At 46.3% G+C, this 18,714-nt stretch overlaps 2 protein-coding genes across 5 annotated transcripts in view; one reads left to right on the forward strand and one right to left on the reverse strand.

Moving 5' to 3' along the window:
* Positions 1-18,714, forward strand: part of LOC142488433 (uncharacterized) — a 219,638-nt gene that overhangs the window by 195,564 nt on the left and 5,360 nt on the right. Inside the window, exons 2-4 of the mRNA XM_075588940.1 lie at positions 15,080-15,689; positions 15,972-16,085; positions 16,435-16,548. Of these exons, the coding sequence (XP_075445055.1) occupies positions 15,557-15,689; positions 15,972-16,085; positions 16,435-16,548 (361 nt within the window). The 5' untranslated portion in view covers positions 15,080-15,556. The remainder of the gene's footprint in view (positions 1-15,079; positions 15,690-15,971; positions 16,086-16,434; positions 16,549-18,714) is intronic.
* The window catches only part of LOC142488431 (uncharacterized), a 245,337-nt gene that overhangs the window by 104,607 nt on the left and 122,016 nt on the right, over positions 1-18,714 (reverse strand). The window lies entirely within an intron of this gene.

The following is an 18,714-nucleotide window of genomic DNA, read 5'->3' on the forward strand; positions in this document are numbered from 1 at the left end:
GCCCATGAAGGTGGAGATACTATGGTTTACAACAGGAGGGTCAAACGTACTCTTAGATTTGAAGATTGTGCTTTTGACCGTTGGCTGCCTGCTAGATGTTTTCATCATTAGGTTTGTGAAAGAAGTCTTTCAATCGAAGTAGACGGTTCATCTTAAACATGTCAACCTCCCAGTCAAATGGCTTCTGTAAATGGGTAGGAACATATGATAATATCTTGCTGAGGACACTTTTCTCCGCTGAAGTTAGGCTGTATGAAGATATATTGTGAATCACTGATTCCTCCCCTTTGCATCTCTCCCAGTTTTCACTTTGGATTGACGTGGTAGGAATCTTTGGTATTCAGCTGCCTCTCCTGGTCCGTCACCGGTGATGCCGTCTGGTAAGGGTGGTTTCAGTTTGCCAGTAGCACCTGGTGATGCCGTCTGGTAAGGGTGGTTTCTGTTTGCCAGTAGCACCTGGTCCTAAAAAAAGGTCCTGCTTGTACATTTTCTTGTGAGTCTGACAGATCGGTATCGCTGGTGTTGTAATTCAGCCCTGTGATGGCTGCCTTTCTGGAACGTGAAAATTCTTCTGTGGTCTGCTGCGGCCCTGTGCAGGAGCGTTGATTCCTAGCAGCCATTTGTAGACCAGACCAGTTTTAATTTATCTCTCTTATATTTAATGAGACTTGCCCGGTAAACATCAAAGCCGTTTGTAACTTATCAGTCCAATTTGTGTCTGAATCTGCCTCTAAGACGGGTCCCTGTTTTTCTTTGATGGTGTAAATTTCCTTTTTAATTTTATTTAATTCCTTTGTGGATTGCTCTATGACTAATAGAGTTAAGTCAAACGAACACTTATCCAGTATGCCAATCCATTTGGAACAAAACTCAGGATCAGTTCTGCCCATCGTGTGTTGATTTTTGATCCTAAACCCATGGGGCAGCAGTTTTGTTTCTCTGTGATAATGTGTAACAGCATGCAGCTAAAAGTCTTCTTCTCTCTTTTTTTTTATTTCAATAAATCATTATAAATGTCCGATGGTTTATCTGGTCCAAAAACCGATTCAAAAGCTTCTGTATATCTTATTTTGGCTATGTCAGCCTCTGTATAGCTTAATGACTCAGATAAATTGGCATCAGCAAACTGTCCCAGTAAAAAAAAAAACAAAAGCAACCGTAAAGTGTAAAAAGTCGGAAGTATGTACTCACGGATCCTGTTAAATCCCAGCCACATAGAACAAAGTCAAATCATCGCTGGATGCTAGGCTTACTGTATAAGCATAAGAAGGTAAAAAAGCAGCAAGCACTGCAATGTAGATATCCAGAACGGCCTGGTGCTAGTCCCATAAATAATGTAAAGAGTACGTTACCATCCAGCAGGGCAGCAGAACAGCAAAGAGAGACGGCAGCACTCGGAGGTATGCAAAATAATGTATTGAAACACACAAAAATCCGACGTTTCGATCCCCAGAGGGATCTTCTTCCTGGGGGTGTGCAGTGAAGCCTATGCCTTAGGCTGCGTCCATAGAGGGGGAGCCGTGCTGAACAGCTGAGGCGCGATCGGGAGGCGGGGCAGTGACGTCGCTGGGCCAATAGCCCGCGACGCACTGACGTCAATGTCACGGCGCCGTGATGTTGACGCTGCTTAGGACTCGTAGACCGGCCTCTTCAAGGGAAGGACAGCAGGCCTCAGGAAACTGGAAGCTGAAGTACGCACTGGAGAATCCTCCGCTTCAGCACAGGAACCAGGACAAGGCCTCTGCAATGGAGAATGAGCAGCAGGCCACAGGTACCAGTAGATAGGCTCTGCTGTGGAAGGATAGCAGACCTCAGGAAACAGGGAGCTGAAGTCAACACAGGACAGAGCACGCAAAAAGTATCTCTTACTGCTGCCGAGATCCCTGCACTCCTTTCAGCCTGCGCTCGCGCTACTCCTGTGCATGCGTGACTTTTAATGGCCGCCCGAGGTCCTACTGCGCATGCGCAAGATGGCGGTGCCCTGCACGGGAGCCGCAACGATGTGCTTCTAATATATATATAGAAGAATAAATGAGTTCTTCAGTATTAGCTGATACCTTTTTTTTTTTTAGACTAACAATTTGTGTCATAGGACAAGCTTTTGAGGGTTCTCTCTTCAGGTTAAGCAATACTGATATACACAGGAATCTATAACTAAAACAGTGACGAGAGAAAAGAAAAAAAAACAACACAAAAACAGATATGTACTGTAGATAAAATAAAATTAAAAGTCCAATAAAAAAAGGTATCACCTAATACTGAAGAACACATTTATTCTGCACTATTGCAACTGGACTAACACGGCTATTTTCTGGTGTGTGTGTGTGTGTGTGTGTGTGTGTGTGACAAAAGAAAGCGCACGGCCCATAGTGTAAAATTGTTACACATTTATTATATAAAACGGGAAGAGGAGGAAAAAGGCTCACTCAAAAATACAACCTGTAAAAGAGCATTTCATGGCCATTAAAGTGACCGCCAGCTGGAAGGGTCCTTCAAACGAATCCTCCACGTTGGTACTCGTGGTGCAGGAAATGGAATCAGCTGCCCGCCCGGGGTGATGATAGCTGAGCTGCCGATTACACACAGAAGGATTCTCCGTTCTCTGAGTCTCGACAGACTGAGCACAATATGCCTCTTGCACTGCCAGCCAATAGCAGCAGGGAAGCGGTCCGGCCAAGTTCCCCGTCCCACAATGATGACGTAATGACGCTGCTTCCTGGTTGCGTCCTGACGCGTTTCGTCTCACACCGAATTGAGATATATATATAAAAACAAGATGCAAACCGCGCAACTTGTTAATGCAGTAAAGATAAAAACCACACTTAGCCAAATCAATCAATAAATGAGAGGTATTAACCCTTGAAATCAACTAACCCAGCGGTGCGCAAACTGTGGGGCGCGACCCCCAGGGGGGGCGCGACACTGCCGACGGGGGGCGCGGGGTTTACAGAGGCCCCGCGCGCTTCCCGAAGGCACTTAAATTAAGTGCCGGGGGAGCTGCAGGGCCTCTGTAAACCTAACTTACCGAGGCTCCAGCGGCTTCCTCCCTGCGGCACCATGGCAACGCGGCGTCAAAATGACGCTGCGAGGTCATGTGACGTCACGTTGCTATGGCAACGTGACGTCATTACGCCGGAGCGCGGGTAAGTTGGGGTTGGGGGGGGGCGCGGGAGTGAGGGGACAGCCGTCAGGGGGGCGCAGGGAAAAAAGTTTGCGCCCCCCTGAACTAACCCTACAAAATGCTGCCACTTAGGTCCACGGCTCCACAATTGCCGCCTGGAAATTGTATAGGAAAGAGTGACCTAGGCGCAAAAAAACGGAAACAGAAAAAGGGAAAAAAAATATCGTAGGGCAGTATATCTATACAATTCAGATGATTAATTGGTAAGATATGCACTTACACTTAATATAGTAGGTAACAGCCTTTAATCCACTAAGGGATTCAGGAACTCTGCTTTCAGAATTTGCATGTTTCGGCCTGTGATCTTTATTCAGGTTCGTTGATTGCACGATGTCCCAACAGCAATCGCGGTGTATCTGTGTTCACAGATTGTTCCTGACAGATAGATCTCATAAAGAGAATAGGTAAGGGGATAAACAGGAAAAACAGGGATAGTGTAAAACCTTTTAATAAAATGTAACTAAAATAACAAAATAGGTATTCAACTCACATTCCGTGAGTTAAATATAAGCAGTTGAGAGTAGTAGCGAGTCTCTCACACTCGGTGATGGGAGAACGCCGGTTACCAGCACAGTTCACTCGGGCGGTCACGACCTCATCTATGGCCTTGTGCAATTTGCCGCAAGAGACTCCAGGATTTGTGTGCGAAAGCCTGATATATTTGGTTCTCCTTAAAGCAGGTGGCCCTTCATGTCAGTCTCTGGTAGGTTCCTGGGTCCTCTGTGTCCAGGAATATAGGTCTTTGGGTGTCTTGATCTCCGCAGAGGATTTCTGCTCAAGACCGTTTTCCTCTTGTCAGCACCCTTGTGTACTGAGGAAAATATATGATATATATATATATATATATATATATATATATATATATATATATATATATATATATATATACAGTGTTCGACAAACCTATACATTTGCTCGCCCCGGGCGAGTGGATTTAACCCCCGGGCGAGTAAATATTGGCCCAAGCAGCACACGTTTGGTACTAGGTGGCGAGTAGATTTTTTTTGTGTGGCGAGTAGATTTTTTGGTGATTTGTCAACCACTATATATATATGTGTATGTATATATAGATAAAGGCAATAGTAATACAACAAGGAAGCATCCATATAGTGAGCACACGGGTATACCAAAAGAGAGTATAAGTAATCATTTTATTAATGATCAATAAAAATGGGATGAAATGTTAAAAAGGGAGTGGGTCTCCACAAAGACAATCCAGATAACCTATAATAAAAGTATACATTACCGCATAACAGCAAAAAGGAGACAGCACTCAGGTGAATGAAAATGAATGTATTAAATACAGCACATAACTCCAACGTTTCGATCCCACAGGGGGATCTTCCTCAGGATGGGATCGAAACGTTGGAGTTATGTGCTGTATTTAATACATTTATTTTCATTCACCTGAGTGCTGTCTCCTTTTTGCTGCTATGCGATAATGTATACTTTTATTATTTATATGGGGCATGCACTTTATTGAATTTCTATTGGAGTGCCAGTGATTCTTTATCACATATATTATTTATTTATTTATTTATTTATAAAATATTTTACCAGGAAGTAATACATTGAGAGTTACCTCTCGTTTTCAAGTATGTCCTGGGCACAGAGTAAAACAAAATAATACATGGTTAAAAATACAGTTACATAAATGAACAGGTTATACATTATATACAAGACATTGCATGCACAGTTAAAGAAAATATATATTATGAGCGTATGAAACAGTTATCACATATATTTATCACATATATATATGCTATGTACATTTATGGCGCTATATAAATAAAGGCATACAATACAATAAGTGTGTATATATATATATATATATATATATATATAATGTATTCGACAAATCACCCAAAAACCTACTCGCCCAACCAAAAAATCTACTCGCCACCTATTCCCGCCCCCAACCCCGCCCCTATTCCCGCCCCCAACCTCGCCCCTAGTCCCTCCCCCAACCTCGCTTTAAAATAAAATATATAAATAAAATACATTTAATAAATTCCTAGTCAGAACAACATTCGTTTTTAACAAATGTATTTATTGTATTACATTATACTACAATTAGTCCTTGTTACGTGTGTGTGTGTGTATGTCGGATCTAGAATTAAAAACCAGGTGTGAATGACTAGTTTCCTGAACCCCTTAACCAGTGTCTGGATGTCCCCGCTTCACAATATCTAAAGCAGCAATCCTGCCTGGGATCTTACCTGATCCGCAGTCCCTCAATGTCCAGGTACCCTCATTCCCACAATGTTATACATTGGAGGGGAGGTGTTCCCTACCTGTCTTCTGGGTTAGGGGGGGGTCCGATGTCTTCCGTGTGAAGCTTGAGTCAGATCTGGAAGAAAGCAGTACAGGGCAGTTAAGATTTCTGTGTAGTATAGGGCAGTTAAGATATATAGGGTAAATAAGAGATCCAGAGTGTGAGTGACAGAGAGAGAGAGAGTGTGGGAGAGAGTGTGTGTGGGAGAGAGAGAGAGAGTGGGAGAGAGAGACAGAGTGTGGGAGAGAGAGACAGAGTGTGGGAGAGAGAGACAGAGTGTGGGAGAGAGAGAGAGTGTGGGAGAGAGAGAGAGAGTGTGGGAGAGAGAGAGAGAGTGTGGGGGAGAGAGAGAGAGTGTGGGGGAGAGAGAGAGTGTGGGGGAGAGAGAGTGGGAGAGAGAGAGAGAGTGTGGGAAAGAGAGAGAGTGTGGGAAAGAGAGAGTGGGAGAGAGGGAGAGAGAGTGTGGGAGAGAGGGAGAGAGAGTGTGGGAGAGAGGGAGAGAGAGTGTGGGAGAGAGAGAGAGTGTGGGAGAGAGAGAGAGTGTGGGAGAGAGAGAGAGTGTGGGAGAGAGAGAGAGTGTGGGAGAGAGAGAGAGTGTGGGAGAGAGAGAGAGTGTGGGAGAGAGAGAGAGTGTGGGAGAGAGAGAGAGTGTGGGAGAGAGAGAGAGTGTGGGAGAGAGAGAGTGTGGGAGAGAGAGAGAGTGTGGGAGAGAGAGAGAGTGTGGGAGAGAGAGAGAGTGTGGGAGAGAGAGAGAGTGTGGGAGAGAGAGAGAGTGTGGGAGAGAGAGAGAGTGTGGGAGAGAGAGAGAGTGTGGGAGAGAGAGAGAGTGTGTGGAGAGAGAGAGAGTGGGAGAGAGAGAGAGTGTGGGAGAGAGAGAGAGTGTGGGAGAGAGAGAGAGTGTGGGGGAGAGAGAGAGTGTGGGGGAGAGAGAGAGTGTGGGGGAGAGAGAGAGTGGGGAGAGAGAGAGAGTGGGGGGGGAGAGAGAGTGGGAGGGAGGGAGAGAGAGTGGGAGGGAGAGAGTAGAGTGGGAGGGAGAGAGTAGAGTGGGGGGGAGAGAGTAGAGTGGGGGGGAGAGATTGAGAGAGTGGGGGGGAGAGATTGAGAGAGTGGGGGGGGAGAGAGAGTAGAGTGGGGGGGGAGAGAGAGTAGAGTGGGGGGGGAGAGAGAGTAGAGTGGGGGGGAGAGAGAGTAGAGTGGGGGGAGAGAGATTAGAGTGGGGGGAGAGAGAGAGTGGGGGGAGAGAGAGAGTGGGGGGAGAGAGAGTGGGGGAGAGAGAGAGAGAGAGTGGGGGGGAGAGAGAGAGGGGGGAGAGAGACACAGAGGGGGGGAGACACGGGGGAAACGGGTGACACACAGAGGGTGGGTGATACACAGAGAGAGAGGCTGGGTGAGTGACTGGCTGGGTGGGTGAATGGCTGGGTGGGTGGGTGAATGGCTGGGTGGGTGAGTGACTGGCTGGGTGGGTTGGTGAGTGACTGGCTGGGTGGGTGGGTGAGTGGCTGGCTGAGTGACTGGATGGGTGGGTGAGTGACTGGATGGGTGGGTGGGTGAGTGGATGGGTGGGTGAGTGACTGGCTGGGTGGGTGAGTGACTGGCTGGGTGGGTGAGTGACTGGATGGGTGGGTGAGTGACTGAGACTGGCTGGGTGGATGAGTGACTGGATGGGTGGGTGAGTGACTGGATGGGTGGGTGAGTGACTGGATGGGTGGGTGAGTGACTGAGACTGGCTGGGTGGGTGAGTGACTGACACTGACTGGGGGTGGGGGGTGACTGACACTGACTGGGGGTGGGGGGTGACTGACACTGATTTGGGGTGGGGGGGTGACTGACACTGACTGGGGGTGGGGGGTGACTGACACTGACTGGGAGTGGGGGGTGACTGACTGGGGTGGGGGGTGACTGACTGGGGGGGGTGACTGATTGGGGTTGGGGTAACTCTGGTGTCACACACATACTCCCATACACATTCTCCCATACACACACGGGGGGGAGGGAAGGCCGCGACCAGCACCACCACCACCACGCTCCTCTTTGGGGAGGTGGGAAGGTGGCAGGCACGTGTCGAGGTGTCCCCGAGGGGACAGTCAGCCCCGCCGTGGCCACCTCGACGGCATGAAGCTAGTGGTCGAGCGGGCAGACTGGCATCCCCCCCCCCCCCTCACCTCATGCTGCGCTGTCATGAAGATAGCTGGGCTTAGTGTAATCTTTGGGGAGGCGACATTTATTTATTTATAAAACATTTTACCAGGACATAATACATTGAGAGTTACCTCTCGTTTTCACGTATGTCCTGGGCACAGAGAAAAACAAATAATACATGGTTACAAATACAGTTACATAAATGAACAGGGTATACATTATATACAAGACATTGCGTGCACAGTTAGAGATAATATATATTATGGGCGTATGAAACAGTTACAGATCAGATTAAAATGTGAGACAGCCTTAGATTTGAAAGAACTTAAGCTGGTGGTGGATGTGAGAGTCTCTGGTAGGTTGTTCCAGTTTTGGGGTGCACGGTAGGAGAAGGAGGAACGTCCGGATACTTTGTTGAGCCTTGGGACCATGAACAGTCTTTTGGAGTCTGATCTCAGGTGATAAGTGCTGCAAGTGGTAGGGGTGAGGAGCTTGTTCAGATAGCTGGGTAGCTTGCCCATGAAGAATTTAAAGGCAAGACAGGAAAGGTGAACTTTGCGCCTAGACTCTAGTGATGACCAATCTAGTTCTTTGAGCATATCGCAGTGATGTGTGTTGTAGTTGCATTGGAGAACAAAACGACAAATTGAATTGTATAGGGTGTCAAGTTTGCTAAGGTGGGTTTGAGGTGCCGAGCCATATACTATGTCTCCATAGTCAATAATTGGCATTAGCATCTGCTGTGCGATACGCTTTCTGACCAGGAGACTTAGGGAGGATTTGTTCCTGTAAAGTACCCCTAGTTTGGCATAGGTCTTGGTTGTCAGGGTATCAATGTGCATCCCGAATGTTAAGTGGGAGTCAAACCATAAGCCCAGGTATTTAAAACTAGTGACAGGGGTTAGGGGGGTGTTAGCGTTGGTTCTAATCAGGAGCTCAGTCACTGGAAGCTTTAAAAATTTAGTCTGGGTCCCAAACACCATTGTTACAGTCTTGTCAGTGTTTAAAAAAGTTTGTTTTGGGAAATCCAGTTTTCGAGTCTCAAAAAGTCAGACTGAAGTATGTGTTGAAGGTCAGAGAGGCTATGGCTGTGTGCATATAGGATTGTGTCGTCTGCATACATGTGTATTGAGGCTTCCTTACAAGCTGTGGGAGATCATTAATGAACACTGAGAAGAGTAGGGGCCCCAGAACAGAGCCTTGCGGGACACCACAGGTGATATCCAGGGGGTTGGAGTCAGAGCCTGAGATGGACACATGTTGGGATCTTCCTGATAGGTAGGACTGAAACTAGTTTAAAGCATGCTTCCCTATTCCAGAGCTCTGGAGTTTGTTAAGCAGGATAGCATGATCAACTGTGTCAAAAGCCTTTGCAAAATCTAGAAATACTGCACCAGTGAGTTGTCCCCGTTCCATTCCACACTGGATTTCATTGCAAACTTTTAGCAGGGTAGTTACGGTGGAGTGTTTGGGACGAAACCCAGATTGGAATTGGCTAGGGAAATTTGTCTTGGTATAGAAATCGCTTAATTGGGAGTGGACACATTTTTCCATGACTTTGGATAGAATTGGGAGAAGTGAGATTGGTCTGTAGTTTGAGACAGTGTTTTTGTCTCCACTTTTGAAGATTGGGACAACTCTGGCAGTTTTCCAGGTCTTAGGGATATGGCCTGCAGACAGGATAGAGTTGACTATGGACGCAATTGGTTTGGCAATGGCTGGGGCACCAAGTCGTAGGAACCTAGATTGTAGTAAGTCAGGTCCACATTGGCTGCTTAGTTTTAGTTTGAGGAGCGCTTGTATAATCTCCTCTTCAGATACTAGGCCAAATTGAAAATTGTGGGTAGTGTTGGGAGGGGGTGGGACTATAGGGGTACCCCCAGGATGAGATTCAGGTTTGTGGTTTGGTCTGCGTTTTGCTAATAAGTTAGTGGCACACCCCACAAAGTAATAATTGAATGCATTTGCAATGTCAGTGGGGTTTGTCAGAGTAATATCCCCATTAGTGATATTACTTGGTTGTTGATGGTTAGGGGCTGGAATATATTGTTGATACCCTTCCAGAAGTTAGCTGGGTTTGTTGTATTTTGGTGGAGATTGTCAGAGTAATATTGTGCTTTTGCATGCCTTGTTTGCCTTGTGCACATGTTCCGCATGCATCTGTAGTGATTGAGATCCTTGGTAGTGCCAGTTACTTTGTAGCTTTTCCACAAGGTATCGCTGAGCTGGTAGAGTGCAATAAGTTCAGTTGTAACCCATGAAAGGTGGGCCCCCCGTACCCTTATTTTGCGTAGTGGAGCATGGGTATCGCAGAGTTTTAAGAACTCGGATTGGAAATAGTCGAGTGCAGAATCAGGGTCGGGAATTAAATCGATTCTGTGCCATGGGCAGTTGGTAAGGTCATCCAGAAACTGTTGTGGGTTAATTAAATGTTCTAGTGAGGAGAACTTTAGGGCTTGATTGGGGCGGTTTAATTTTCCTTACACAGTACACTATTGCATAGTCACTGAAAATGTCAGGAAGGATGCCAGAGGATTGGATTCTGCTGGGGTTTGAGGAGAGAATCTAGTCTAGCAAGGAATGGTTGTGCGATTTCAGGTTTATCCGTGTGGGTTGGGAAATGAGTTGCGATAGGCTAAGTGACTTGAGTTGTATCTGGATTTTGTGGTTTTTAGGGTCAAGCCAATTGAAGTTGAAATCCCCAAGAACTAGCAGCTCACTCTTTTCATTCAAAGAGGAAATGGAGCCAAGAAACTGGGTGATATCAGTTAGGGATTATAGAGGGGCTTTAGGGGGGCGGTAGATGCCAGCAAGCAAGATGGGCTTAGAAAAGGGGAGGCAGATTTTGCCAACTAGAATTTCAAAAGAGGGTGGGCTTGGTGGGCAATTTAACAGTGTAAATTGTAAGGTGTCTGCAATATAAAATAACACCCCTCCTCCTCTCTTTGACCTATCTCTCCTAAAAATGGAGTATCCCTGAATGGCGATATTTGCATCAGGGGTTTTAGGGGATAGCCATGTTTCTGTAAGAATGATGGCTTTGGGTTTATGCATAAGGCACCATTCCCTTAGTTCGTCCAGTTTGGGTAGCAGGCTCCGGATATTTATATGGGCGACAGATAGGCCTTTTTGGAATTTAAAGGTGGAATTCTCAGGGGCATGGGACAGAGCTGGAATGGAAGGAGCTGGGTTAGGTTCAATATCACCTGCTAAGGAGAGTAACAGTACGAGTAGGAATTTGGGTAGTTGTTTGGAGGTTGTAAATTTGTGGTGTTTGCCATTAGAGTGAGCAGCGGTTGGTGTGCTGCTTTTTAGAGTTCTCCACCAACATTCAGTAGATAGTGCAAGGCTTTTGAGTAGTCCAGTATGGTGATGTTGGGTGTGGGCCAGGTTGGAGGAGTTTGTAGTGTATAGAGAGAGTAACATCTCCATGAGGCCAGGAGAAAGGAAAATGTTAAGATACATAGCAGTTTCATTTTGCCAGAGGTAGGCAGTGCTGCAAGGAGCTGTTGTGAACAAAGTGAGTGTGTGCAGACTAAGCAGCAGTTGTGCGCCTGTTCCTTGTCAAATGTTTTGGTGCATTGCAATGCTAGAGTCAGTTTAGGGTTTCAGGGTTTTGTGCAGTCAGTTTTGGGAGAGGCTGCAGTGAAATAAGTTGTAAAGGGGTGGGGGGTTAAAATATGCAGGTTAGTAAGAATGGGATCATAGTGTGATCTGAATAGCTTACCGTTTGTTGCCGTGAGTCAAAAAGTTTGCAGTAGATCCAGTCCCCCGTCACCTCTAGTCAAACTATAGTCTAACTATATTTATCACTTAAAAAGCTCACTTTAAATGCCTCACTCTCCAATGCCAAATGCAGTTCCAGTGCAGACAGGGTGGGGGGGGAAGTGACAGGGTGGGGGGGAGGCACACTCGCCCATGCATACACACCCATGCACACGCGCACACACACACACCCATGCATACACACAGACACACACACACGACAGGGGGAAGAAGAGGAAAGGCCGCGCGACCGAGCACCACCACCACTGCCCCGCTCTAACCCCCCCACCACACCCGTGACCATCTCCAATCCCGCGCGGGGATCGGCGGGAAGTCGGGGTAAGCGGGGACAGGGACAGAAGGGGGGACACCCCACTACCATCTCCTGCACCGCGCGGGGATCGGTGGGAAGTCGGGGACAGAAGGGGGGACACCCCACTACCATCTCCTGCCCCGCGCGGGGATCGGCGGGAAGCCGGGGTAAGGGGGGACACCCCACTACCATCTCCTGCCCCGCGTGGGGAGTAAGGGGCTTGCAAGGAAGGAGCAGAGGGGCCGCAGCATGCAGAGATTGGAGAGTACTTACTCTCCAATAGATCTCCGGCCAGAAATAATGGCTGCTCGTTGGGGGCGGGCTCATATAGAGCCTGGCCGCGCGCCCGCAAAGCCTGGGAGTCGCGCCAATCAGCAATCAGGTAGGTGGAGTTTTTTTTTGTTTTTTCAGCGCGAGTAGGGAAAATGTCAGCGCGAGCAGGGAAATTTAAAAAAACAAACACGTGTGCTGCTTGGGCCAATATTTACTCGCCCGGGGGTTAAATCCACACGCCCCGGGCGTGTAAATGTATAGGATTGTCGAACACTGTATATATATATACATACACACATATACACACACACTTATTGTATGTCTTTATTTATATAGCGTCATAAATGTACATAGCGCTTCACAGTAGTGATACATGTTGTAATCATATAAATAACAGATAATATAAATAACAAGTCATTGGAATAAGTGCTTCAGACATAAAAGTAACATTAAGGAAGAGGAGTCCCTGCTCCGAGGAGCTTGTGACGGTCGCTTTGAAACAGGCTATTAATAATACACAAAAAAATTATATCTGGGTTGAACTGGACGAGACTTAGATATGATAAAATACAATTTATTCCTTGAAAAAGGTGAACACACGAGATATACAAATAACAGGCAAAATATGGACACTTACTTAAAGGTTAGGACAAGAAAGCCATCAGGATACAGGATGGGCCATTCCTTCCATAATTCAGTTTCAGATGTTGACATCACAGCAATACATGCAGATCATGAAGACATGAAGGCATGAAGAACAATAGCCATAGGCTGAGCCTGTTCTTATACAATTATTTCCCATTGAACACAACCTAAACCCAGCCCCTCTCATAAATCAGTGGTGAGGTTGACAGTTTTCCTCAGAGTAAAACTCCTCCCACCCAAGGACGTTTAAAAACTGCTTTTCCTATCTATATAACTTCAAAACTTCAGTTTAGTAGTACTTACTGGCACCCGAAGCATATTAATACATTCCGTCACGCATGACGCTCCCAATGAGACTAAATATTACCGTGTAATACTAAAATTAAGAGAGATATTAATATCTGTCTCTTAGGACCTGCTAAACATCAGGTGTCTGTACTCATTATTTGCGGCTCGGTCCCCCGGTTACACATATGTAACTCTTAGCATGTTCAGCCGAGGACATCTCATAATATTGTTATATTTAATAAGGTCACTCATTCTGAGTTCTCCTTTCGTAACCGCACCCCTGGCCCCAATCAATACATCCTTTGAATCAGGGCTGTGTAGTGAACATTTGTCAAAGGTGCTATATTTCACACCCAATGCCCCAGCCTGGGTCCTAGCTGTCTACACCAGCAATATGTGTTAACATACACCAAACCCCCTCTGTACCTTTTCACACCCAACTTCAATCAAGCCTTTTGAAGCCCAGAGATTTCTGAAAAGACACCACGCATCCTAATGTATTTTCCTAAACTGCAGCTCATTAACCCCCTAAGCCCCAGTGTGTGTGGTGCAGACACTGGCCCAGAAACAATACATTTATACAGGGGAATAAACAGTTGGATGGCTGAAGCAAGGCAAAACACATTACTGGACCCCAGTCCAGTGAACCCCTTGCTTCCCAGGTGAGAGTAGAGGGTGGCCAAATGGGGTGTAACCCCTTTAATCCCAGGCCAAATCCTCTCTATCATCTAATTGGTAGGTAGGGGAACGTATAGAGACAGTAGGAGGGAATTCTAATAAGTGCATCTGCAGGGGGCCAAGCTTTATGTATCATGTGTCCAGGATTATCCACAGTGCTATTCATATGCTTCTTTAAGCAAATGTATCTTAAGGTGGGTCTTAAAGGTGGATAGAGAGGGTGCCAGTCGGGTATTGAGGGGAAGGGAATTCCAGAGGTGCGGGGCAGCCAGTGAGAAAGGTTTAAGGCGGGAGAGGGCTTTAGATACAAAGGGGTAGAAAGAAGACATCCTTGAGAAGAACGCAAGAGTCTGGAGGGTGCATAGCGAGAAATTAGGGCTGAGATGTAAGGAGGGGCAGAAGAGTGTATAGATGCGGTATTTGATCGAAAGCCAGGAGAGGGATTTCAGGACACACATTTATATATTTATTTATAATAAATATTATTGGACCTTACTACTCACTACTACTTACTACTGTCTTTATTTTTATCATTACCATGGTAAACTATTCACTGTGTGTGTGTGTGTGTGTGTGTGTGTGTTTTTTTGTTTTGATATATGTATAATATTATTTACAATCTTGAAGCCTTTCTTATTGTGTTTACAATACTTGTATTATACGTGTAGATACGTTCCACAGATATAACACAGAGAATAGAGCTTTTGATTCAGTATCAGAATATAACTATTCCTCTGGAAATTATCTGGGTCGGGAAGCAGTGATCCCGTCATAATAGGACGGGCTGATAAGGGTGTGAGCAGGTCAGAAGTCTGTGTCCTACCTTCAGATGGGCAGAGCCTATTCCCTCATGTCATGTGCTGACATTGAGAGACCAGGGGAAAATATATAATCAGTCAGTAAAATGTCAGTGTTTCCCAGGCATTCCTTTATATAAGCATGTCCTGCCAGGTACAAATGTGCTGAAAGTGAGAAACTGGAGGTGATCGAGGAACAAATTAATGAGGGTGTGAGGGATCAAACCCCCCTTATTTATTATGGTGGGGTAAGGTGAGGGGAAGTTACTGCACTGGTTCCTCTGCATTACCCACTTCTCACCGTATGAAATAGGAAAGTGAGACTGTGTCAGTATGGAGCAGAACTGCTGGACCTGAGAGAGTATCGGGAGCATTTATCAAAGTCTCACTCATGTACTGTATCTGCTTTTTATTCATACTATGGAACATTACAGTATGTTAGTATGTTACACTATGAGGACTTTACTGGTCTTTTGGCTGTAGTTCTCCGACTCTAGTTATACTTTTCTAGATGGTTATGTTGTGAGACTATCCTGAGCCATTAAAGTTTTGCAGTGTTTGACATGAAGTTCCTGTTTGAGGAGGGACGATAAGTTTCTTTTTGGTGCCCCTGTCTTCTCCGACTCCTTTGGGGTTAATAATCTTAGGTTTGAAAGCTCATACTAAATGCTGTATATTTGTCCAATAAAACAGATCATTCAAATTCTGTTTTCTCTTTTATACAGACACAGCTGTCATCCAACAAATATAGATCAAGGAACCTCCGATCAGCACCGCCCACTGCCAGCACCTCCAGAGCAGCACCGCCCACTATCGGCACCTCCATATCAGTACTGACCACTACTGGCACCTCCATATCAGTACTGCCCACTATCGGCACCTCCATATCAGTACTGACCACTACTGGCACCTCCATATCAGTACTGCCCACTACTGGCACCTCCATATCAGCACTGCCCACTATCGGCACCTCCATATCAGCACTGCCCACTACCAGCACCTCCATATCAGCGCTGCCCACTATCGGCACCTCCAGAGCAGCGCTGCCCACTACCGGCACCTCCAGAGCAGCACTGCCCACTGCCAGCACCTCCAGATGAACACTGCCAGCACCTCCAGAGCAGCACTGCCCATTGCCAGCACCTCCAGAGCAGCGCTGCCCACTGCCAGCACCTCCAGAGGAGCATTGCCAGCACCTCCAGATGAACACTGTCCACTGCCAGCACCTCCAGAGCAGCACTGCCCACTGCCAGCACCTCCCAGAGCAGCACTGCCCACTGCCAGTACCTCCCAGAGCAGCACTGCCCACTGCCAGCATGGATCCACGCTTGTTAAGTGAGTAGAGGAGATATTTTGGTGTCTTTGAAATCTGCAAGGAGGGAATATATGGTTATTTTGCCATTATGTGAATCAGACACCCAAACTAATCTTGTTTTCTTTATTGAACCACTAGGAGGTAAGACGATTATATATCTTCAACTCTTTGTCAATTTCTGCAAGAAGGGCCAGTAATACATTTACTTACAAGATGTTATATCAATATCAGAGGAGGTGAATTCACAAGAAGCGCTGCCACTCCCAGCTTTACAGGATGGGTTTTCCTTTGCTTATTGCCAGGTTTCCCAGTGGTTGTACCGGAGAGGTTAGAGATTAAGTCAGAGAAAGAAGAGACCGACACTGAGGAACATCTGACCCCAATAAAGAGTGAAACTGTTCCATTTCCTGTCTCTGGTGAGTAACTTTTCTCCTTTGTCTGCACAAAAGGATGTTATCTTGTCCCCACCAGAGCAGCGCTGCCCACTGCCAGCACCTCTAGAGCAGCGCACTGCGCACTACCAGCATGAATCCACGCTTGTTTAGTGAGTAGAGGAAATATTTTGGTGTCTGAAACTAATCTTATTTTCATATAGAACCAACAGAAGATAATATATCTTAAACGCTGTCATGTTCTGCCAGAAGGGCTAGTAATACATTTCTTTACAAGAGGTATTATATTATAACAATATCAGAGGAGGTGAAATCACAAGAAGCGCCCCCACTCCCAGCTTTACATGATGGATTTTCCTTTTCTTCTTGCCAGGTTTCCCAGTGGATGTACCGGAGAGGTTTGAGATTAAGTCAGAGAAGGAAGAACCGAACACAGAGGAACATCTGACCCCAATAAAGAGTGAAACTGTCCCATTTCCTGTCTCTGGTGAGTACCTTTTCCCCTTTGTCTGCACAAAGGGGTGTTATCTTGTTACAAGGCGCATGGTCACATTTAGTGAATATTCATGGTTAATTGTCTCTCATTGGAAGTCCCCAGGCCTGCTGGGTGTTCTGGGACAAGCCACATGCAGCAGAGTTAGAAGTGCAATATGGCTCTCAGACACGTATAAAGGTTGGAAATGCAGAGTTATGGGCGTCTGACCATCAATAGATGCGATAAAACGCATTTGGGAAAACAAATTCAAGGGACCCTTCCCTAACTAACCTGGTTCCCCAGCTTAGTCAATACCCTCTCATTTAGGGTCACTAGTTACGCAATAATAGCCACAGTCTTTAGACATAGCTTAACTGATAGATGGGGACAGCGTCCCAAGAGTCCAGGCAATTCTTCCGGACAGTGAAGGTCATGATGGGGGCATCCTCCCCAAACTGCATACAGGGGAGCAGCGTGCCCCCAGCCTCCAGGCTCTAGGAGAGAGAATGAAGCAGCACGGCTAGCTGCCATATATACCTGTTTCTGTAATTAGGAGAGCAGGTGCGGGAGAACTAGACCCATTGTAAACTGTGGCCTGGACTTTCCATCCACCAGCCTGAGTAAATGTGAAGCTGTGGAATGGATCCTTTTGCACTATTCCTGCACTTTCTGACCTAAATCAGGCAGAAAGCTGCCTAATATCCTGGGACTAAGTCACAGTATTTATCAAATTTTTCACTTTATTAAGTTAAGATTATTTAGCACATTTATTGTCATCACCTCCTCCTTGGAGCGCCTTTTTCATTTTCTATCACATGACCACCAGCAGGTAAGAAGATAATATATCTCCAACTCTTTGTCATTTTCTGCCATAAGGTCTAGTAATACATTTCTTTACAGGAGGTATTATATTATACCAATATCAGAGGAGGTGAAATCACAAGAAGAGCCCCCACTCCCAGCTTTACATGATGGATTTTCCTTTCTTGTTGCCAGGTTTCCCAGTGGTTGTCCTGGAGATTAAAGAGTAAGGCGGCCCAGTGTGGCTAGCATTGGGTCTTTGGGAGATGGTTTGTCGCGATATGTGGATAGTTTGTTACAACCGATAGTTAAACATTTACCGTCCTTTTTGAGAGACTCTCCAGATCTGTTATGTGCTATAAAAGCTGTTAAATGGCATAAGAACTATAGATGGGTTACGATGGACGTTATGTCGTTATACTCCATCATTGATCATGACCAGGGTATTAAGGCTACTCCATTTTTCCTTCTTTCCTCCTCGTTATCTATTTCACTTCGCACTTTTCTTATAGATTCCATCACATTTTTATTTGAGTCACAGTTTCTTGCAGACACGGGGTACGGCTATGGGTACCTCCTTTGCCCCGTCGTGTGCTAATCTTTTTATGGGTCTCTGGGAATCCACATTTATTTTTGGTGATTCTAATCCTTTTCGGCATCGTATTATTTTTTACAAGCGTTATATTGATGACCTGATCAAAATCACATGACGTCAGCGCACATGAGCTGGTTCAGCCAATAAGGGCGAATCAGCTTTGTGACGCGTCCACCACGCCCCCGCCACGCGTCTACATTCTCCTGCAGCCAAGTTCACAAGTCGCTTGGGCTGCAGGCGTGCGCGCAGGCAGTATACTAGTATTGGATCACTGTTTATTTTATTATTCGCTGGCATCTGGTAATATGTTTTTTTCTGGTGCGCAAAGGCAATCCATTTGAGGTGCATTCATCCACCTCTTTGCTACCTCCCTTCCCTCTCCCCCTTTTTTCCCCCTTCCCCTCCCTTTTTTCCTTCTCCCATTTGCTTTCCCCAGTGTCATCCACTCCTACCTTCCAGTATTATTAATTTATTTCCGTTTTAAATGTTGATCAGGGATTTCCATAACCAAACTCAAGGGGGGTACTGATGGATCTCTCCTGCTGATCAATAATCCCAAGTGACCCCCCCTAACCCAAAGAAAAACCCTCAGCCCCCCAAAACTCATACTCCTCCCAAGCCCCTCAATGCTGCCATGATTGCCTGACCTTCATCCCTCCGTTTAGCTGGGGGTGGGGGGGAGAGCACTCTGTTGATCTCTTCCTGGTCCTGCTGGAGCTCCCTGGGGATAGGTGATCATGAGGCGGGGGCCTGCTCCGGCTGCTCCAGGTACTGGAAAGCTC

The sequence above is a fragment of the Ascaphus truei genome, chromosome 2 (assembly GCF_040206685.1).
Source record: "Ascaphus truei isolate aAscTru1 chromosome 2, aAscTru1.hap1, whole genome shotgun sequence".
NCBI classification, from domain to species: domain Eukaryota; kingdom Metazoa; phylum Chordata; class Amphibia; order Anura; family Ascaphidae; genus Ascaphus; species Ascaphus truei.